Consider the following 24,018-nt stretch of genomic DNA (forward strand, 5'->3'; position numbering starts at 1 on the left):
AAGAGAAACTGATCTGAAAAAACAAAACAGCAGCAACAAAAAAAACAACTACAATTACCATATTTCCACAAATTAGACTAGTCGGGGGGGGGATATAACCCAGTTGTTTAACCATCATTTCCTTTTAAGAAATGGACGGTTAAATGGTAAAAACAGACACAGGAAGCACTGAGTTGGCAAGGGGAGCGTGGAGGATGGTCCAGCTTTGAAGTAGCACATGTAATGTTATGCTTGTTGCGTCAGAGCTGCTGCATGTTTGTTCTGGTTTCCTTCATGTTAGAGAAGCAAGCCTGTGACACCATAGGTGCAGAGGCTCTTTGGATAGAAGACCATCTGTGCATCAGCACAGACAGATGTGCTCAGAGTCAGAGAAACTCAAGCTGCCTTGCTGCTTTCTCCCCCCTTTGAGGTAGTCACTCAGCACTTGTGTAGGATAAACTGCATTATGCTGTAAATTTAAGGATACCAGCTGGAAATGATTGGCTGAATCTTCACGCTTAAACATAAAAAATCCAAACATGCTGCAGATGATGCCTGGGTACCTTCGGCAGCCGATATCAGTAAAAGTCTCAGAATAAGGACTTGCATAGTTTCCTTTACTTTAGTTGCAGTGAAAAGCAGTGATGGTTACTGAAGCTCTGTCATATTAATTGGTACCACGGTCTCTCTGTAGTTCATGGATCGTCTTAAGCTGCTTCTAATGCCGGCGAAGCACCAGCCGGACCTGGTTTACCTGCGACACGTTCCTCTCCGGAAGGTCCACCTCTTCACTTTTATGCAAATCCTTTGCTTGGCTCTGCTCTGGATCCTCAAGTCCACCGTGGCTGCCATCGTCTTCCCTGTCATGGTGAGACATCTTTTTATTGAGATGCTGCTAATTAAGTTTGCAGCATCCTAGAATGTATAGTTTTAATTAATATTAGTGAGTAATGTCTTGACGCACGCTCAATCACCCAGGTAAGTGGATCCCAAAAGGTTGATTCTGTTCATCTGGACGTTTTCAGTGTGAGAAACATTTTGTCACAGAAGAGCCACCTCGTCAGGCCAGGACTCTGCAGTCTGTTTACGCCTACAGGCCAGTGGACACTCTTTCAATGATGAGGATGTAACATCCTGGACAGGGAGGAACGCTGGTTTGAGGGCGGAGTCAAGGAGGCCATTTACGTGAAAAGGGAAAGACCATCTCTGAATGGAGGAGGGGGCCTAAGGGTCCATCTGTCACCATCTTACAATGCTGTGATTGCAGTCATTCCCCGATTCTTTGATCAATGCTCCGTGGGCTTTGATCAGTGGTCATGACAGTTAACATATTAACGATCAAAGAACTGACCTCACAGAACTTTGTTCATTCAGTGGTGCTGGTTTCAGTCATTGTGCAAATGTGCTGTTTATGAGAAACGTTTCTCCCATTGAAAACGTCCAGATGAACAGAATCAACCTTGTGGGATTAGTGAGTAATACTAACACCTTTTAGTATTATTGTAAGAGTCATATCACAGGCATCAGCAGCAGAAGGACTCTGATCTAGGTACATAGGTATTGGGCAGATTCATAATGGCGTGACGAAAGTTTCATATCAGGACACATTTTTACAGCTTAAATGGAAAGTTCATTAACAGAGAGTTTGTGCTGTTTTAAAGCTAAGCAGGCACTATGTTCAGCATTACACTCACCAAAGCAGAATTAAAGAGGCTGTGACCAGAAATGCATTTTCAGTTCAAGTTCAAACCGTTTCTCGAAAGTTTGTTTTGTGTACGTAGACTTGAGTTTATCTGGGTGATAAATCAGCAGAGATCATCCCAGTACTTCATGTAACAGTTATATTGCAGGATGTTGTTATAAACTTCATTGAACGATAAAGTTTGTTGTACTTTTCAGAATCAAAGTGAAATAATCAGGTTTGACGTGTTAATGTGGGTTAATGTATTATTTTATTTTACAAATTACGTCGATTTCAGCTCATGTTTAAAAAAGAAATATCGATAGAATTAACGCTGACGTCTTTCTGTCAACGAATGATCTCAAAATCAGATCCTCGCTCTGGTCGCTGTCAGAAAGGGGATGGATTACCTGTTCTCTCAGCATGACCTCAGTTTCCTGGATGATGTCATCCCAGAGAAGGACAAGAAGAAGAAAGAGGATGATAAGAAGAAAAAGAAGAAACGTGGCAGCATAGACAGCGACGCTGACGACGTAAGTTTGGGATATGTTCATCTCTTACATTTCTAACTCACTCTTAGGTTTATTTGAGATTCTTCATTCTTAACTCTTTTTGTTTGTTTTCTGTTACAGCAGCTCATCCTAACTCGGAGTTTATGCACATTTCTTTCATTTTTAGGTTGTAGTTCTTCCAGTTAATGAACATGAGAATGTTTAAGAGGCGACATATGCTGAAATCATACCTTCACCGTGTAGACCGGAGAACGCCGTGGGTTTTATTCAAGCACTTTGCATTTTTAGATATTTGCAGCACAGAGAGAGATCTTATTGCAAGAGTTTTGACTAAAGGCTAAACAGTGCACCTCAGCACAGTTATCGTTAACTAACAGTTAACGAGTCTCCTGCAGCCCAGTCTGTATGATTGCATAGTAAATGAGGTGAAAAACAGCCACACCCCTTTCTTTTGAATACATTTAATGAACTATCGCTTTAAAAACAGATGAGTCTGTGACGCATCCGTGTTTTTCCACCCTCAGTGAGTTTGCTGGACATTTACATTATGATTTACAATCACAGTGGGCATTAAAAAGTACAAAACTTCATATACATTGGTTTTAAAAACTAGACAATATTATTTTATGTCTACATGAGTTTAAAAACAAGTTAAAATTTCCACATATTTTTACTCCTGTGTGTTAACGCCATCGTCGTGCTGCATTCAAAATATAATGAATGACTTTGCTCCAATTTCTACACTTTGCAGAGATGTGCAGTGGGCCCAGTTGGACCCTCTGGCAGGCTGCTCTGAATTATTCACTCATGACTGATTTTCTTGTAGCTCTGAACAGGATATGGCTCGAAACAAGCCGGTGAAGAGAAAAAAGAAAGTTTCCAATGATGATGTTTCCTCTCTCCAACAGTCTGACTTTCCTTACAATGAGAATATTCCCAGCATTAAAATCCCCATGGACATGATGGAACAGGAGCCCTTCTTAAGTGATAAGGCTTCTGACAGTGAGTAACTACCTGCAGCACCGGAGAAAACTACTTCTTGCGCCTGCCTAACTTGCTGTACTTAGTGAAGATGTGGTGCCTTTTTGTCTGTAACTGCATGATATTTAAATTTGCTTCACTTCTTTGCCGTTCTTTGTGCTTACTTCCTTTCAAACATGCATGAAAGCTGCTCGCTTTCTACCTCGTCCTGCTCAATTAACTTCTTTCCCCCATCAGTTTCCATTTTCAGTTACGTGCTGTTAAGTCTGACTTTGTGGATCCTGCCTGTTTAAACATATTTAACAGTAACTTTAGTTTTATGTACAAAAGTCTTCTTGAATTCTAACTTTTGCCTTAATATATAACTAATGTGTGTTTGCTGAAGGACTAGTGTGTAGACTTAATTACATTTATTGGAGGTTGGAACTAACTGATTGGCCCTGCTTTTCAGAGGGTGTTGATTATTATATGTTTTAGGATCACTTCACCTAATAAAATCAAATAGAATACAACACAGCAGACCCTCTCCTGAGCTTTGTCTGGGCTGGTGTAGAAATATACTAGAACAACCTTTAAAGACTCTGTTGAAGCAGATAAAAGTATGATACACGCTGGATGGGGAAAAATAAATGACCCCAGTATCACACACTGGTCCTTTAATGTTAGAACAAATGCCTGTTTACAACATTAAATGAACTGACTGGTTTCTATATGTATTCATTACAGTATCTTTGATCCACACTGTGTTCCTGGTTTTACCCGCTGCTTTGCTCTTACAGATGCTATGACACACACAGGATGTCAAACATTAAAGTGTGTCAGAGGCTATCTAACAAGTTACATGGATATCTGTGAGCTAATGGCTGTTTTCTTTGGGGTTTTTTCGTAGGAGACAAGTCCTCATCATTCCTTGAACGACACACATCGTGCTGAGCAGCTTCGCTTCTACCAGGCCAACTACTTGTCCAGGTGAGATGTGTGTGTGTGGATATCAGAGTGTGTACAGACGGGAAGCTGAGAGCCACAGACTGTCACAGTGCAGCTCACCTGCCAGACTAAACAAAATGACAACGAAACAAAACAACCTCCACCAATTTCCTTTTGCATTTAATAAAGACAGTGGCATCAGAGATGGCAAAAGGTCAGAAGGCACGCTAACTATCCCCACGCGTAATGCTAGCCTGAACTTTAAAGGTCAGTTAGGCTAATTAGCTTACCTATGGCTAAACTGTATTTTCCTCAAGGGGAAGCAAAGCGCTGGGCGCCATATGCCAGCTCGTCTGTCTGCCCCGTCATGCTGTTTGCATGCTGTATGCTAAAAAGTGAAAGGCTTCTGAATACTAGTTTTTTGCTGTGCTTTTTTTCTGCTATGTTCACAAAAGAGTTTTTACTCTATTTTATTTCCTTCAGTAAAACAAAGGAGCTGCTTCAGTGAGACTTTTTCTTTTTTAGTGAGCTAATATTTTATTTTGTTTTTGGTTTACTTTTCCACAGCTTTAGAGATAAATAAAGTTTGTCCTAAACACATTTTGTGACTTAGTCTGTGTTTTACTCAAATTAACTGACATCTGTAGATGCTGGCTAACCTAAGCTGCCACGTAACTGTTAAGCCTTTTGAAAGACAGCAAACTGAAATCTTCCATGCTCGGCTGCAACTTGCACCCAAAGTGCTTTCTAATGGCCAATGATGCCTCCAGAATCTGCATTATCACAGATAATACTTTATTATTTTCAGCAAATATGCATAGGATTAAAGCTACATAATAATTATGGCCCCAAACTATAGCATTCAGACCCGACGGGTGTACTTGGAAGCAAAATTAGCCCATATTTTCAGTCTCATGGAGACTCATCTGTTTGTATGAGTTTTAGTTAAAGTCATATGTAAGTTTTCCACACTTTCCCGTTTGTGTGATTTAGTTTCTGTGCCGTAGCAATGCAAAAAGTATATAAAACAACAAAGTGTGTTTCACTAATTTTCCCATCTTTATGGGAAAGCGTCAGACATCAAATTTCAAATTTTTTCAAATTCAAATTTTATTTGTCACGTACACAGTCATACACAGTACGATATGTAGTGAAATGCTTGGACAACTGCTCGTGACCTAAAGAAAACAAAAAAGGAAAAGGCTATGAATAAGATAGGAAATAAATATGAAAAATTAAAAAGGGTAAATTTAACTAGGAAGGAATAAAATATAAATTAAGGTTAAAAATGAAATAACTGTACAACACAAATTAGAATGAAGGGTAAATTTAACTGGGAAGGAATAAGATAAAATATATAAATTAAAGTTGAAAATAAAATAACTGTACAACAAAATACACAATATAGAACTATATAAGAATGTATGAAGAAATCTAAATATAAATAAATATATACACAATGACAGTAGCTGTACAAGTATTAACCGGAAATGAAGAATATAGTGACCAGTGTTGTGCAAAAAAACAATGTGTGCAAAACCAATGTCCAGAAAGTCCAGTGTGTGTGTAAGAACCATATGTGTGGGTCAGTACTGTGTGGTGGTGTGATTGAGAGACCGTATCGCCTGCGGGAAGAAGCTCCTCCTCAGTCTCTCTGTGTTGGTCTTCAGGGAGCGGAATCGCTTTCCTGACCTCAGCAGAGAGAACAGTCTGTTGTTGGGATGGCTGAGGTCCTTCACCATCTTCCTGGCCTTGGTCCAGCACCGCCTGCTGTAGATTGAGTGCAGGTCAGGGAGCTCGGAGCGGATGGTGCGCTCAGCTGACCGCACAACCCTCTGTAGAGCTCGTCTGTCCTGCATGGTGCTGTTCCCGAACCAGGTTAAGATGTTTCCTGCCAGGATGCTCTCTATGGTGCAGGAGTAAAAGTTCCTGAGCACCTTGGAGGGCAGTTAGGGTTAGGGTGGTAGAGACGCTGTCGGGCCTTTTTCACCACGGTGTTGATGTGACAGGACCATGACAGGTCCTGCGTGATGTGAACTCCGAGGTATTTGAAGCTGTCCACTCTCTCCACTGGGCACTCGTTGATGACGGGGGTCTGGTAGTTCCTCTCCTGCTTAGTGCTGAAGTCCACTATCAGCTCCTTTGTCTTACTGATGTTTAGAAGGAGGTTGTTCCTCTGGCACCAGTTCTCCAGATTCCTAATCTCCTTCAGGTAGGCCGTCTCGTTGTTATCAGAGATCAGGCCCACCACGACGGTGTCGTCAGCAAACTTGATGATGGTGGTGGAGCTGGTAGTGGCCACACAGTCATATGTGTACAAAGAGTACAGCAGGGGGCTCAGAACACACCCCTGGGGGGCTCCAGTGCTGAGAGTGGTGGAGGCTGAGACATGTCTGCCCATCCTTACTGCCTGTGGTCTGCCAGTTAGGAAGTTGGAGATCCACTGACACATAGATGAGCTGAGTCCCAGATGCTCCAGCTTGGTGGTGAGTGTGGAGGGAATTATGGTGTTAAATGCAGAGCTGTAGTCTATGAAGAGCATTTTAACATAATTCCACCTTCTAGTGTCCAAGTGAGTGAGTGATGTGTGGAGGAGATGAGAGATGGCATCGTCTGTGGAACGATTTGGACGGTAAGCGAACTGTAGTGGGTCCAGTGTGTCTGGTAGTGAAGAAATGATGAAGTCTCTGACCAGGCGTTCAAAGCACTTCATCACTACTGAGGTGAGGGCTACAGGGCGATAGTCATTGAGAGAAGCAGGGTGGGGTTTCTTCGGGACAGGAACAATGATGGACTCTTTGAAGCATGTGGGGATCACCGACTGAGATAAAGAGATGTTGAATATCTCAGTGAACACAGGAGCTAGCTGGTATGCGCAGTCTCTTAGGATACGACCTGGGATGCCGTCTGGTCCTGCTGCTTTCCTGGTGTTCACTCTTTTGAAGGCTCTCCTTACTTCATGCTCGGAGATGACGAGCACGTTTCCGGTGCTGGCAGTATCTTCCTGTCTGCAGCCGTTAGCGCCGCTAACACTAGCATTGTTGGAGACCTTAGCTGCAGCCTCGAAGCGAGCATAGAAAGTGTTCAGCTCGTCTGCCAGAGTCACGGCCGCGTTCGTCACACACTGAATAACATCATGTTTAAACAAGTTAAAGATTGAGAGCTGTAATGTGCAGCACCACCACAACGAGTGGTAAAATATATGAGCCTGAGTTACTTTTTCACTCGTGCTTGTTACGATCAAATCGAAACATTTACAAAATGTCTGCAACGTCTGTGTCGTGGTTCTGGGTCCTTTTAACCCAGCATTTGAGTTAGTTAATATTTTGTAGTATGGTTTATGTTCTGGTTCATTAGTAGTCCTAGTGCTGTTTTGAGTTTCCTATATTCCCTGTTTAGCTCTCTGTGTCTCTGTTTATATCCGTTTGTGAGTCCTTGTGTCTTGTTTCGCTCCTTATGTTTCGTTGCATGTTCCCCTGTCTACCATGTTTATCCATGTTCCCCTCGTGTTCCCTCGTGTTCCCTCGCTCCCTCTCATCTGCCTTTTCTCCACTCCAGTGTCAGTCTTGCGTTCGTTTCCTGTTTTATTGTGAAAGTCTTGCGTTCCATGTTCAGTGTGTTTCGTTTTGCTTCCTCGTGTCTAATTTGTCTCCGCTGTGTTCCCCATGTGTTTCCTGTTCCCTCATCATCCTATTGTGTATTTAAGCCCCGTGTTTCCCTCTGTCCAGTGTCGCGTTCTCCCTCATGGTTGTGTGTCATTCTGTTTGCCTCCACATGTGTTTAGTTCTTATCATTTCCCACTGTTGTTTTGTATTTCCATTTACTTAATAACGCTGTGTTATATGTTATCTGCATTTGCGTCCTTTCACAGCCAGTTCACGACAGTTTCTCTCATGCAGACAAAGTTGATAACCACCTTTGTGACATCCATCATCTCTGACTGGGATTTATGGTTTTATTGAGCCAGCTAATGCTAACAAAGTCTGACTATGTTGAACTTCATTGAACGTCTGCAGGAACATAACCTGCAGGATTATCAAAAGCAACCAGCTGAATAACAGCTAAACTGGTTCGTCTTAAATTTGCCTGTGACTTGTAAGAGATTAGTATCTAAAGCTGCATCTTAGGCCATTTTGTAGTGTTTTTGTGTATTTAGGAACACAGATCAATCTGCTGTGTGGATGTTGTAAGTCTATACTGCATGATAAATGCACACTGTGTTCCACTGATAAGAGCTTTAAGGAGACAATCGGTCTTAAAAAGGCATGACAGGAACTGCTGGTGTGCAAATATTTATAGCAAAGATTATGCTGCTTAAGAGAGATTATGTTTTTCCATCATGTCCGCAACTTCTCACAATGACCAGGATCTGCGCATTGTGAGCACATGCAGGGTCAAGCTGCCTTCCCATCACCCCATCTGCCCCACAGTCGTCCCACTAATCCTCTTCCATCAGCACTGTTACCACAATGTGTGAAAAGCAGCTGCGATTACAGGACATCTGCGATGTCAACAAACCACAACCAGTGACATAATTGGTCCGCAGCCACAGCCGCAGTGCTCTTCAGTCACATGTTGTTTTCTTTTAGGGTTAATTAGCTGGCTGCTTTTTGATGTCATTTTACTTTAAAACATTTTAGGCATTTTAATAGTTACATGCTCATTATTATCACTGGCATCGTTCCTGGGTATCTATTGTAGTAATGACGTTACGCTGACCCTGCTGTTAAAGTAATCCTGTCCCACTAAGACTGAAGGCAAATTGTTTTGAGCTCAGACGACCTCAGGAAACATCAGATCTATACTGAGGTATTAGTGAAATACCACAATAAAGTGACCTAGAAGTGAGATGTTTAGTCAGCTAAACATAAACTAGTAACCAAGATAAGCAACAATGCCAAATAATCACCGGGTACAACCTTTGAGATGTGAGCATGATTTTTTTGGTGGGCATCTATCAGATCTTTGTCATATTTACTCTGCTCCCAAAAAATTACAGGAAAACTTTGAAATCCTCCTGGATATCTACTGAATACTGATAAGGACAGGATGATGTGTTAGGAACAGAAGGATGCTGCGTTGTTTCAAAGAAAAGAAAGAGCTGAATTTAAAGACACCCTAAAAACTGAAGTGAAAAGTGATGCAGCAGGCGAGTCTGCTGAAGCTTCATCTAATCGACCCCGAACACCTAGATGATATAGTCGACGCACTACGTCTGCACACATGTACTTAAAATATTTTATTTTTGTGTTTCAGCCCTGAGATGAGTCCGCTGAAGTCTGTGCCTAAGATTAGAATAGACATGGACCCAGACGATGATAACACTTTCTACTGGAAGAGCAGAGGATCCGAAACATCTCTGTAGATCTCCACCAACCTGCAGCACAACTTTTCTTTTTACTGACCTTCGGTGATTCTTTTAACTCCGATCTCCTTCATGACTTCAAGACTTTGTTGTGAAGAGCGGCACGCTTTAGAAGAAGCATTACGCTGCACGCTATATGGTCTTTCCTCACCACGTTTCTCTCACAGCTCCACAGCTAGTCTTTGCTTACAAAGGTAACCCCTGAATATTCTTCTATGCAACTCCTCCTACGCATCACCGACCGAGGCTGCAGCTCACTCTGACCACGCATGGACCTGCTCTTTTTATATAAACATATACAAATATCATCTGTCTGAGTTTTTATATAAACCGAATTATTCTAATAACATTTTCCTGTAGCAGGAAAATCATGTTTTTATAGCTCTACCTCTTGTTTTAGATTCAGTGCTTATCATGAATGATTGCAATGTGTTGACTTTTGATGGGGTTTTGATATTTTCTCTCTGTCCTCTTGTAGAAATGATTCACACAGATTCACTCTATGATCATATCTTGTGAAGGAAATACAGTAGATATTTAAGTAAATTAATAGCAGATTAACAATGCACATTTGTATGTGCAGATGAGGAAAATATTTTTATTCTCACTTTGTGATGCAGTTTTACTTGCTTCAGTTTCTAGTTTTCTGAATCTTTTACTCTTTTGCTTTTGTTACTCGTTTAATTTAAATCATTTTCTTCTTTTGTTTTGCTTTAAAAAAAAGATTTTATTGTGTGTGTGTTTGTAACATTTCTTATTTTTTTTCTGTTCGAGTAGAAAACAATCCAGCGACATAATCATCCGATTTTCCTCCGCCAAACTTAAACTCTAACTAGAAATGCATATCATAATAATTACTTTTGCTGCACAAAGTACTTTACCTAAGTGGCTTATAAGAGATTGATTCTTAAAGTAACAATGTGAAAAAGAGGAGACGGGAATCAAATCCATGCGAGCTCAGTTCGGTTCACGGCAGGTTTTCTTTGTTTTTCTCAGCTGTTTTTGGAATTATCTGATGATGTGAAGACGTTTTTAATAAGGATGTGTTTGGGCTGTAATACAACGGTCACATGCCATCTGTGCTTACATTCAGAGACTTATTGGTCGGTGTTATGCAATCCTATCTTCTTCAAATCCACACAAAGACCCGTGCGCACGTCAGCTGTCAAACATGTCTTTGAATCTCTGATTGCTGGTCAGTGTTTGACTCAGTTTTCTTCACTTTAACTCAAATTTCTAATTATCAGGCAAAGCATTTTAATTTTGGCCCCCATAATAAACTTGCTGAGCTTGTAGAGTGTGCACAGGGCATGTGAGTGTTATGTTTAACCCACACACATCCTTTAAACAGTTGTTAAAACATCATGTCAGTGAGGCAGAAGATGCACAAACTCCATATTTGCTCCAATGTTTTTACTTCAGACGGTTTCCCACAGAATGACCGCGTGCATCTCTCTGACTGCTCGTCTGTTTTTGGCCAGTTATAAAGGATAATTCAGGTTTATGTGAACTTATATTACATGAATGTGGCTGCTGTGTGGGTCGCGCTAACTTTGAACTCTTCCCTTCTGTTGTAGTAATCAGGCAGGAAACAGAAGTTGTATTTAGAGAAATACAAGCTCCAAAGGTTGTTTGAAAAAACAAAATTGCAGCTGACCCATTATGCATCAGCTGTAGGTTTCTTGGTATATACAAAGAAAAATGTTCTTTTCTTCAGTGCAAAAACATTTTACAATTTCCCCCAAACTGCAGTAAGTATCTCACTGAAACAACTGAAAGCAAAGTGCTCTGCTCCTGGTACAGGTAATTAAGTAAAAAGAGTTGCTGTACACCCACTTTCACCTGACATGCATTTTACTTTAGCAGCTTTGTTATATAATTTCCCATCAAAATAACTGGTGGGAATTATAATAATAACTCCATCAGATAGCAGGACATACAGGTGGATGTAGACCCTGTGCATCTTTAACATACTTATTCCTGGAGATTACAGATTACCTTTGCATGGTAAGATAAATAATCCATATTTATCTTACAGTAGTCATTACTGTTTGAAACAAGTAGTTTTAGCCTCAGTTCTCCACATCTGAAGAAAGTGACTGGATGACTCTCATAAGCAAAGAAAAACAACAACAACAGCACAAAAGAGCCGCTTTAAATGTTGAACGACACACTCTTGCAGTTTGATCTGAACAATAGACACAAAAAGCTTTTACATGCTGTTTTCTGTTTTTGTTTTGTCTCTGTGGTGAAGATGGAGCTCAAAGTTGGCATGACCCACATTGAAAGGTTAAAAATAACCCACGGTTATCTTTTAACTCCAGTACAGTGATCGACACCATCTCCCCACTGAATCTCTAATGGGTGCACTGAAGCACTTTCTCACTTTTTTCATTTTAATTTGAAACCTCCGGGCCTCTGTACGGATCGCCACGGTAGAGATTTCAAAGACGTAGATAAGAGTCACGACATACTTAATATTCCACCTCAGTATTTACAGCTGTCAGCAGCGGCGAGTGGAAACGAATGTGAGTCAGCGCCCGGGACATCTTCTGTGGGGAGTGGTTAGTTTAAAGTGTGATTCTGTGTAAGTGTGTCGGACAAAAACCTACAACACGACGTGAAAATCTTCTGTTAATCCTAGTGTTCGGAATACTGATGCAATTTTTTTTTTTTATTATTAACATTTTGTGACTTTAGAATAGGTGAAATTGTTTATTTTAGAATTTATATTTTTCAAATGAAATGTATATTGGAAATAAAGAGAATTATCAAACAGCACTCGAGTGCTCGTCAGTCTGATGTTGGGGATAATTAAAGTCTTCCATATTGAAAAGCCAGCATAATTACATTTAATGTCACATTTATGAACTGAAACTATTTGAGGATTATTTATGTTAAAGTAAATTTAAGTCACTATTTTGTGATTTAACAAACAAGTGAAACCTGAATAACTGAGTCACTGCTCTTTAAACCTTCCTTCAGAACAATCATCAGAAACCACTTTTACTCTGGATAAAAAAAGTCTGAGGTGAATGGTTGCTGAGTGATGGACAGTTAATGATTTTGCATTTTTGCCTTTTGAACATTAGTTAAAAAATCTCTTTTAATCTCTTTAAGACACATAAAAAGTTCAAGGACATTCATCAGTTAGACATGTGCTCATGGACTATATCCCCCATAATGCAATGCACCAAGAAGCTGGCAGACCTGAAGCACTCACTAGAAAACACCTTAAAATAATAGTCTGTAAAAAATATATATATGATGGTGCTGGAAGGGTCCTCTTTGCACAGGTTTTTGATTTTACTCACCATTACTGATTATGTAACTCCCTCTACTGTCAGCTGAATGCTATTAAAGACTATAGTACAGATGTTTCAATAAAAGAGCAGTGTGTGTGTGTGTGTGTGTGTGTGTGTGTGTGTGTGTGTGTGGCTATTTAATTTAAAAGTTTCATAATACTGTAAATACTGCACTTGGTGGTACAGTTTTTCTTAGTTATCAAAGTTCAAAACAGTATGTGTGACAAGAGAACAAGACTGAAAAGTGTAAAAAGACCCAAGCAGCACAGGAAGATGCAGAAGAAGAGATGCTTCTTCACTCACCTTTTTGCTCACCATGTGTTTACACACCACTCTGCATCTAACCATTAGTTGTTATCAATCTCTGTCTTCTTCCAAAACTGTCTTCTGACCATAAACAACATGTCATTGTTCATGTACGATGACAATAGAGGGCTCTTCTATTCTGTCACTTCAGCTACAGTTTAAAATACCTGCAGGTCATTTTCAGAGCAGCTTCAAAGCTCCCGTTGGCTCTGTGCTCTGGCCAACAGTGCTCTCAGATGTCAGCTAATTATTCTACACAGAGTGTAAGAGGTGCTGCAGCTTATCCACCTCATCAGCATTTAGAAACACCATCAAAACAAAGCACTAATCAGCAATGTGTGATTCCTGCTCTCCCATGTAATCAGGGACTTCCGGTTCATTAGCAGACATGCAGAGATAATTACAGAATTACATGAAAAGCATGATTTCACGTCAACTTTGATACTGTGTCAGAGGTTATAAAAAGGTAACTGCTCACTGTTTCCACTAGGGGGCTATAAAGAGCTGTGGTAGAGATAAAAAGCACCGGTGAGGATGAAGCTGCATTCAGCTGGAAGCAGGTTGAAGGGAAAATAGGTAAAAAAATACAGCTAGACTTATTCTGACAAGACCTGTAGCTGAAGACTATAATTTATGTTAAATTGCTGTGTGAGCAATTGTGGTAGTTTGCTGCCAAGTGAAAGAGACAAGAAAAAGTCCATTAAATGAGCTGAATAGACTTAAATCATAGCTTGACATGAGCCGTCTTTCAGATGAAAGAGGACATTTCTAGAAAGTGCAGCAGACATGGATGTAACAGTAACTTTATCACAAACCTGGTCATGGTGTGACTGCAAAAACTGTGCAGATCAAACAGAAACCAACAGGTCACAGTTTGAAATCTCAGTATCTACTGGGACTGGCACTACATCAGAGTTAGAATTTATTAGTTAATTTCCTTCACACTTCACACACTACAGGTATTTTCATACTGGAAATACCTGGAAAGAGCAGCAGCATACCATCAACTCAGAGAGTTTTCTTCACATATCTTTGAATTTTGTTTCTGATTTGTTGAGGGGCCAGCACGCCTCATGTATTCACCGTTAGTGAATTCCCTAGAGAATGAGTAGATTGTCCATCGGATCAGTGTTGGGCAAGTTACTTTGAAAAAGTAATTAATTATAGTTGCTAGTTACTTCTTCAAAAAAGTGGCTCCTATCCCCAAAGCCGCCTCCTATCCGCCGCATAAATGTCCTTGCGCTTTTACACCAGTCTTCACGGTAGCGCCTTTTCGCTTTATATCCTGATTGAAAGCCTAGACTCGCGCACACGTGCGCGCGCGCGAACAGTCACACGCACACGCGCGCACACAAATTATAACTTTGTGTCCTTCTCTGGGACACCTACTGTACCTGTGTGCCAAGTTTCATCCAGATTCACTGTAAAATTCCTCAGAAATTAAAGGACATTTATATACAATTCAATACAGCCAATACACTACAATTATGTAAATTTCGAAAATTCATTAAAAATCATCCTGAGTAGTTGAGGAATCTGTTGAAAGTTGGACCTCAACTATTCTGGAAAAGGCGAAAAGGCGCTACCGTAAAGACTGGTGTAAAAGCGCAAGGACATTTATGCGGCGGATAGGAGGCGGCTGGCTTGACCGCGGCTCACAAATGACGGCTCACTTTACCGCGGTCCCATGTTACTTACATAGACAGCAACCTCCGCGCAGCTGATATAAGATGCGGTAACCTGAAGACAGCTTCAAACGTCTGTTTGTTGAAAAATAGTAATGCGACCGCATTTTCTTGTTAGTAATGGTAACGGCGTTGTAACGATAGAAATAGTAATTAGATTACTCGTTACTGAAAAAAGTAACGCCGTTATTCCCATCACTGCATAGGATGTATACAACAAAAAGGAGGAGGCAGCTGCCATGTCCTGACAGTGAAGGCAAGGGCATGAACCTTGCATTCTTCTTTATGGCCAGCAGGGGGCGACTCCTCTGGCTGCAAAAAGAAGTCCAGTTATGCAGACGTTTGTGCAAATGATGGCTCTCAGCTCTATGACCTCACTAAACATCTTCTTCATGGCATATGGTGTCAGTCACTCCTTTCAAGTCATGTTGAATACAACATGGATCTCATTCAGTAAGTTATGGCGCCCGTTAGAGTCGCCTCGTGATTTAGATGTTGCTAAATGATCATGTAGTGTTCCTCAGTTAAAAAAAACCCTAAATAACTAACCTACTAACTAACTAACTAAAAAAATTGTAAAAGGCTCATTTTAATCCTGGAGTGGCATGTGGACCTTTAGCAGTGTTACTGGTGTGATGGGTGTCTTTTAGCACAGAGTACAGGTTGTAACCGAGCAGATTTCAGTGGCTGAACATGAGCACAGGCTCCACAGGAGAAGAGAGGTGACACTTGAGTTGGGGAGCGAGAGCAGGATCCACCCACACGAATAACACAGTCCTTCTAGCTGTGTGTCTGGGGTAAAATAATATTATTTTACTTTTGTACATGCAGTACTGGTGTGCATTTTGAGCTACAAGCACATTTGTGGACAAATGCAGCCGTCTGATTGGTCAGATTTGCTTATTTGCATTCGACAAAACAAAACAAAAAAGCATCAACCTTAGTCAGAAAAAATAAATGCTGCAAATTCATCCGAACGTCTGCGGTTCAACTGAATTTTTAACACTAAACATATTCACACAGATCCTGTGTGTGAAAGGCCTTTAAAGCTAGTGATCAGAGACCATAAACACATGAAAAACGTGATGATCGACCAGAGTCGCTGCCTCCTGCTGGCCATGAGAAAGAATGCAGGTTTAAAGCATTTTTGCACTGATTGAACTTTGCAGACGCTGAAGCTTTGTTGTCCAGTGTCGACGCTCATCATTTTTACTTTCATGATGAGAACTGACACAGCCTCATAAAAAACCAGCTCATTCTCTTTAATGTGTTAAAATTGGAAGCTCATTGTGTGGCAGGTTGGGAGTAACAAAAACAAGGTATACCCGCAGAGAGGATGAGTATAAGCTCTATAAACATAAACTGTATTATTAAGACGTTGTGTCCCTTCACCGGAGGAAACCGGGTGATTAATCGCAGTGCACGAGTGATCTGTCACATCTTAATCAGTATGTGTTTGCCTGCTGACGTCAGGATATTTCACTGTTGTGTGAACACAGACCAACACTGACAGGGAAGCATTCAAGAAGAGGAACATTTTGTGACCGATTTAACAATAAATTCATGGTTGTTCTTACAGCACAGCTATTTCAAGGTTCAATGTTCTGTAACTACAAAGGACAAACAACAACAGAGTGCAAGGTTTAGGACCTGAATGATTTGCAGGACGAGCTTCAGTTTGCACGTTTCTTTTAGAAATGTGCATTTGAGCCTCGGTTTGATTCTCCATTTACAGTAGTGACATAACTAAGTCTGCAGTTTTTATACAGTGGCTTGAAGCACAAAGGAACTACCTTCTGACAATAGTGCAGGTTCGCCCTTTGTCTGTATGTGGAATTGTTATATTGATGTCTTTGACCCTGAAACAACCGAGCTGTTTCAATAAAAGGACTGAACTGAACTTTTAAAGTATTTTGTACAAAAGCACTGAAAATCAAGCCTGCTGCAGCAGGACGTCTTTCTACTATATTTATATTAATTAATTCAGGAAATTACAATGTAGTGATTATAGGTGCAAAATCACAATAAAATCAAACCCAACCGTGATAGAAAGAACACAATATGAAGGCTCAATTATAACCTAACTGCAGTCAACAATTAGTTTATTGACAGGTTAAATTCAGATGAAATTAGTTTGGACATTTTGGGCTTCACAGCATCCTCAGTTTCCATCTCTCCTGTCTGTCTTTCTGTTACCAATAAGGGCTCTATGAACCCTTCCAGTATGGCTTCCATACACACTGCAGTGCTCAGACTTTAGCAAAAATAACTAAAAGCTTCTCATTCCTGCTGACTCTGGCCACATCAGCATCCCCATCCTCCTGGACCTTTGGAGCCTTTATCAACCTTTCTCTCACCATCCTTCTGTCACATCTATCCAACTGTCTTGGCTTCACTGGTACTGTATTCTCCTAGTTTCAGTCCCGTCTCTCTTGTCACCAGTGGGAGGCTCCTGATCCACTCCTGCCCCAGGAAATCATGGTGTGCCACAAGGTTCTGTGTTTGGACCCCTTCTCTTCACATCTATTCTTCTTTTACTCCCTGTTGGTCAGATGGGAGAACATGTAGATGTGTAAAATCTCCCCTCTTACTCATCACAACAAAAGCAAAGGAGGCACCATCCTGTGACGCTATGTAGCAACTGTGTTTTAGGAGTTGCCAACACCAATAAAACAACAGGCCCGGGACTCTGGGACCACTGAGAAATGTGTCATGACCTCTGGGATGCAAAGTTTACATTTTTAGTCTGATGAAGTCCGTCTGCGTGATGTGGGACTTATGTGGAGAGATTATTGTACAGTAAAGTAACATCTTTGCTCCAGATCCATGAAACCCCCACTTTGTCACCACAACAACTCTTGAGCCTGACACAAGCCTTTGTCCTGTTTATGCCGCTTATATCTGTGACAGTGGGGGGAATGTTATCACTAAATTTAAGCCTGCCTCGCTGCGCAGATATTCACCTCGTCCAGTGAACCCAGATGGGGCCCCGAGGACGAGGGAGAGAGGACCAACAAAAACACAACGTCTACAACCCTGATGCTCTGATAAACTCTGAGGCTGCTATTTTAGGTCAGTGTCAACATGGAAAAGTATTGAGCATCATCCAAACATGAGTCATCCTCAAGAATTAAATTTTATAGCTCTGTAATTAAGTAGGACAAAAAGCAAATGAGATAAACAGAATAAACCGAGAGACTCATTATGAAATATGTTTACAGCTTCAGGATATATATATCGCCACTGATTTACATAACTATTGATCAAAGGAAGCCACGCCATTGGATCTGAAATTCACCCTGATGTGCCAACCTCACAGCAGGACTAGAGGAAACATACAGGAGGCAACAGTTAGTAGGATTCATCCTTTGGGAATCCCGAGTGTTTCTCAACATTAAACGTAGCTGTCAGTCTGAGGGCCGAACCACAGATCCGCTGCTCCCAATAATATAATGTATTTCCAGAAGTTTTCAAAACCAGAACAAACAAATCACAGCTTTCATTCATTTTATTTTATTCACAACCCTACTTCCAAAAAAGTTTGGACACTATGTATAACTTAAAAAAGAAATCAGTATTTCAGTATTTTGAAAATTTGGTGACAGAAACGGCTTAAAAACAGTTGGCAAACATCTGGGGACTGAGGAGAGCAGCTGCTGGACCTTTGGAGGAGGAATGTGTCCTGTTCTTGTCTGATAGACGATTGTAGCTTTTTGGTTTTATGATGAGCCGAACGTTGTTGGTTGGTGAAAGGTCTGTTCAGGCCAGTTCAGCACCTGGACCCTTCTGCTATGAAGAGTCCAGGTCATTTATGAATTTGAAATGAGCTTTGCCCCAGAGAAGACAGCGGTGTTTCTGCATCATGTTCACACATGGCTGCTTCTTTGTATGACTCAGCTTTAACCTGCATTTGCAAACATTTCCTGAGCCCATGATGAGCTGATGTCCAGGATTCACGGGCATCCAGGACTGATTTTCTGATCAACTCTCACACTGCTGATGATGAGATATTCAGTCTTTGCAATTTTAACATTATTTAACATCATATTGAAATTGTTCCACAGTTTATAGATGCAGTTCTTTTTGCAGATGGGTGATGCTCTCTAAGATGTTCTTTTTCTATTCCCAGTAGGGTTTCTGACTTGATGCCATTTAAGCTGATTAGGTGCAAAATGTTCCTAAAACTGTTTCTTTTTATTACCGTTTTCCCAAATATCAAAAGGAGCAAATATTCTTCAGGAAACAGTGAAATGTTTACACATTTTATACTTTTTCTTTGTTCTATCTTGAATAAAATCCGGGTTTATGAGATTTGCAAATCATTGTCTTTAATGTACATTTTACATGGGATCAGACTTTTGGGATATGGGACTGGAATTTGTTGGCAGGAGATTTGATCTCTGGTGACTTGTGTAAAACAGCATACTTCATTACCAAGTGTGTCAACTTTATTACACTGATTAACAGAAAAGGCACCAGAGAAGAAGAAGTTGAAGACATTTTGGTAGTTAACACAGCTGTAAAATAATTGAAACCTCAAAGCATCCAAGAAAAATTTCTGATGCACCAAAGAAACTGAAAACGTGCTTTAAAAGGATGGATTACAGTCACCACAGGTAAGGACACGTTTTTAAAGAGGAAATGACATTGAGGGCAGACCTAGATGTCACATTAGTGCTGTCGGACAGTTTGCTCTTGAAAAATAATTGAATCAGGCTGCGCAGATGTTACATTTATTCAGTTAAAATGATGGATTATTGCCTTGGGGCAGCAGAAATTTCTCTGAAGTTCTGAAAGTACATCATTAGCGTGTGTTAGTGTTTTTATAATTACACTGTTTTAATGGGACAGAAACTTTAGTACTCGTGGTTAAAACATCACACTGTATATTATCATCTTAATTTTAATCTTGAGAGCACCCGTGTGCGCACACCCTGCAGAACTGGCTGGAGGTAATACAGAAATACAGAAGCACAGCGTGGTTGTTTTTTCCTCGCCAGTTATCCTGCTCAGGTTTTCAGTGCTCTCAAATTTAGATGAACATGTGGTTACCAGTATTTATAGATTTTCTAATCTTTCCCTATTTCACATTAGAACAGCCACAGACTGCTTTCGCTTCTAGCTTCTGTACGGTGGCCCCAAGAGGTCAAATGCACTGCAACTCAAGAAAACACCAGCAATTAGAAGAATGCTCCACAATGAGCGGAGCCAGTTGAGGTGGCTTGAGGATCTGAATACGACGTCTCCTGAGCACCTCCTAAGTGAGTTGTTCTAGACACGTCCTGGGAGCAGGGCTCGGGGTAGACCCTGGACAGGGAGAAAAAGATGCAAGGTAATGTGTATTTTGACTGCATTATTTACAATCAGCCATTCCTAAAGTAAAGAGAGCTGTTACCACTTGTTGGCTAGAAACTAGGAATTTCTACCCAGTCATAGTCAAAGGTTTCAGTCCAATGTGTGACCCAGCTGCTACTGGGGCACAAACTTTAAAATCAACAGTAAATTTATGTCAGACTAATGAGTAATATCACAGACTAACCACCTGCTATTACACGTTTTAATTCACTTTTTATATAAATAAAATCATTTATAGAAATATGTAACTGTACATACCTTTAAGCTGTATTTCTGTTCTGAAGCCCACCTGCAGTACCGTCACTGCCCACCAGGTGGCCCACACTTTACAAATCACTACTGTCGATAACAGTTTGCCATTTGCTGGTTACTGTTAACTCGTCACTTCTGTCACCTTATAAAAACACATCTGTCATGTTTTGAGCTTTTGCAGCATTTTTCTACTTTCTGGTCTTTCATTAAGTGTGTTGACCTCTCTGGGTCACTGTAGAGAAGCACTCGATTTATTGCATAAACCATTTTTGCTTCTCTGTAGTTTGTATCTGAAAAATAATAAATAACTTGAAGGACATTTTTAAACTTTAGTTTAAATGCCTCTCTGCTGTGCTGAGACGGTTCTGCTTACACTGAAGGAAAGAAAAGCAAAACACAAACATGTGGATCCATGCTGGGTTGCACTTATTCGTGCTTCCACCCAAAACCTAGAATTACTAAAATAACACCCCCACATTAAGCTTGTTACCAAAGGTTTCTCAGAGACCGCGGCAGCACTGCAGCTTCACTTCATACTAACTGAAACTCCAAAACCCAGGTGGTTTATCAGGGGTCCACAACCGACCGGTTTAATGTCCAACAGTATTTTCACGGACCGGCCTTTAATGTGTCCCGGATGAATACAACAAAATAAAATGACACGACCAAGACAAAAACTGTGGTATTTTGTAAATATAATAACAATCGCGAATTCAGTTTAATTGTGTAACTTTATTAGCAGCGTCCTCCTCCCCTTAATGCTCTCTGGTCGCTATGGTAACAGGTAAATATTTCTTTCAACATAAGACACACAACTACAGCACGGTAAAGGCCCAGTGAAACCGAGTTAATGACAAAAACCCAGAAAACCATAAATTTCACACCCGAGCTTCAACTCTCACAGACCGGTCCATGGCCCGGGGCACCGCGGGACGATCTTAGACGATCTTTTCTCCCGTACGAGCATCCCAAAATGAAAACAAGTCACACAATGAAATTAAGACCAGGCAGTGATCCAAAAGCTTTTCAAAAATATATATATATATTTTACAATCTTGGCCCAGGAGAACATTTCAAAAATGTATTTCTTTACGGTAAACACAGTGAAAACTTTGGAGTGGTGTTTTCACGCAGCTCTTTCACTGCTCTGGCTCGTTTTAGATCGATGTGGGCAGCATGTGGCGTATTAACTACAATGAGTCTGACACCTCCGCTCTGAATGCAAAAAGTTGTCTTCTGATAAAAGCCAATATTCCTCCTCAAAAAAGGCTTTCAACGATGCTTCAAGTGTTGAATGTGCCATTTGGAGGACGCTCGCCAGACAATAACATATTGGCTTTGGAAAAATCTGTCTTCACTCAAATATGAGATGAAATACGCTCCGAACTCCAGCTCCTCCAATTCTGCTAGAATTAAGCTTTTATTTCTGGGTGCTATTTACCAGCAAAACCCCTCCTGACATGCATTCCTGCCATTTTCATCAATTGTGTCAAATTTAGGGTAAAGTCTTTTGTTTAAGGCAAGCATCAGTCCATTCCATGGTTTCATCATCGTTTCCAGGGAGAGATATTGAAACCGTTGCTGCTTGGACACGTCGTCCTGTTCTAAAAAAAGAAAAAGAAACATGACTGCTTGGCTTCAAAGCAAAGCCCCAGAGTGGGCACAGGAGTAGATTTGTTTCTGGAATACTTTTGCAAATAAAATTTGTGTTAACTTGCAAACTTTTGTGCTATTCTACAATGTACAGCAGCAGTTAATGTGCTGTTCCAGTCCAGATTTGATGACGTGTCACATTCAGAGAAAGCCTTCTAGGAAGAGAGCAGAGATAACACAACACTTGAGCTCTGTGATATGGAGCAAAAATCTTGCACTCATCTTAAGACACTGATTGACATAAAATGTGATGATGTTCATTTTCATTCAGAAAACCGTTTCCACTTAGTTCATTTTCTTTAGAATAAGCTGGTATTTTCCCTCAGACACAGGACATAATGACAGACATGAAGCCAGAGTGAAAGAAAGAACATGCACAGTAGAACAGATGAATAAATTGGAGAAGCTGGATGGAGAGAGAGCCTGACGGCACACGTTTCTATTAATATGACAAACTCAAGACAAGTGAAAATTAAAAAGACCTCAGCAAGCTTGCATCTGCAGAAGTGCCCGCGCTGTCATTTTTGTCACATCCTTGCTTCACCATGAGAGCTCACCACGGCTACATCACAGGTATGATGGAAAAGAACTCACACAGTGAAGCACAGTGACATTAGGTGGAGGATTTGATTTGATATACCTTTATTAGTCCCACAACAACAATCAATCAACAGATCCATGCAGGAGCTTCAAAGGAAAGGACCCCCAACTGTGCAACCAAACATCAGTCTAAGGCCTCAGCACAGCAACCCTGATGTTTCACTGACACAAACTCAGACCTCGGGCACTTGACTGAATATCTTGAACATGAACTCATCCTTTGATCTGTCACATGAAACGCTGAACTCCCGACACAACAAAAAAGGAAGAGAACACAACCCTTTGGCTTTACTCATAACCAAACCTTATGAGTTGTGACTCAATTGTTCACAGAGAAAAATCAGTTGGCAAATCAGATGTAGATGTGCTCCTATTCATTTAACCGTAATGTGTTATGGGACAATAAAAGCCTGAGCATGCTTCTCTTGTTGAAAAGTAAAATACGTTCAGCTTGATTTGCCTGTGTCAGCTTGTTTGTGTGTCACTTACCGTTCTCCTGTTTTCAGGACGTCCTCATTCAATAATGAATAAAACAGAGATCAAGAAATTTATTTCATTAAATGAAAGATAGAAGTTTGGACACACCTCATTTAATGGGTTTTCTATGTTTTTAAAGCCTGTTTACATTGTAGATTCTCACTGAAGGCATCAAAACTATGAATGAACACATGTGAATTATGTAAACCAAAAAAAGTGTGAAATGTCTCAAAACACGTTTTATTTTTTAGATTTTTTCAAACAGCCACCCTTTGCTTTGATTACTGCTTTCACACTCTTGGCATTCCCTCAATGAGCTTCATGAGGTCGTCACCTGAAAGGGTTTTGCAGCAGTCTTGGAGGAGTTCACAGAGGTGCTGAGCACTTGTTGCACTTTTGCCTCACACAGCCTGGAGGTGTGTTTGGGGTCATTGTCCTGTTGAAAAATAAATGATGGTCCAACTAAACACGAACCTGATGGGATGGCATGTCGCTGCAGGATGCTGTGGTAGCCATGCTGGTTCAGTGTGCCTTCAACTTTGAATAAATCCCCAACAGTGTCACCAGCAAAGCACCACCACACCTCCTCCTCCATGCTCCACAGTGGGAAACATGCATGTAGAGACCATCTGTTCACCTTTTCTGAGTCACACAAAGACACGGCGAGTGGAACCAAAGATCTCAAATTTTGGCAGTCAACTTCGTCGCAGTGCTTGATGGTTTTTGCAGCTGCACTTGTGGACACGTTCAACATTTTAGCAACGTTTTACTCCATCATTACTTTAAGAACTGACCCTCAGTTCTTATAGTTTCGTTTCTCTTTACTTCGCAGATTGGCTCTTGCAATAATATGAATTCTAACAGTTCTCAAGTAGGGCTGTCAGCTGTGCACCAACCTGACTGCTGCACAACACAACTGATGGTCCCAACCCCATTAAGA

The 24,018-nt window shown here is 40.8% G+C and overlaps 1 protein-coding gene across 3 annotated transcripts in view; it reads left to right on the plus strand.

Annotated features, from left to right (window-relative positions):
- slc4a4a (solute carrier family 4 member 4a) overlaps positions 1-12,226 on the plus strand; it is a 65,951-nt gene extending 53,725 nt beyond the window's left edge. For 2 of the 3 annotated variants that reach the window (XM_085476444.1, XM_085476443.1), the window contains 5 exons: positions 674-847; positions 2,032-2,193; positions 3,081-3,174; positions 4,043-4,122; positions 9,337-9,399. In XM_085476444.1, coding sequence (XP_085332570.1) covers positions 674-847; positions 2,032-2,193; positions 3,081-3,174; positions 4,043-4,086 — 474 coding nt within the window. In that variant the 3' untranslated portion in view covers positions 4,087-4,122; positions 9,337-9,399. Of the gene's footprint in view, positions 1-673; positions 848-2,031; positions 2,194-3,080; positions 3,175-4,042; positions 4,123-9,336 lie in introns of all 3 variants that reach the window. The other variant, XM_085476445.1, reaches the window with a different exon arrangement.
- The last annotated feature ends 11,792 nt before the right edge of the window (positions 12,227-24,018 follow it).

The sequence above is a fragment of the Copadichromis virginalis genome, linkage group LG12 (genome assembly GCF_057382275.1).
Source record: "Copadichromis virginalis isolate Kocher_CV1m ecotype Utaka linkage group LG12, C_Virginalis_male_GT1.1, whole genome shotgun sequence".
Taxonomy (NCBI): Eukaryota; Metazoa; Chordata; class Actinopteri; order Cichliformes; family Cichlidae; genus Copadichromis; species Copadichromis virginalis.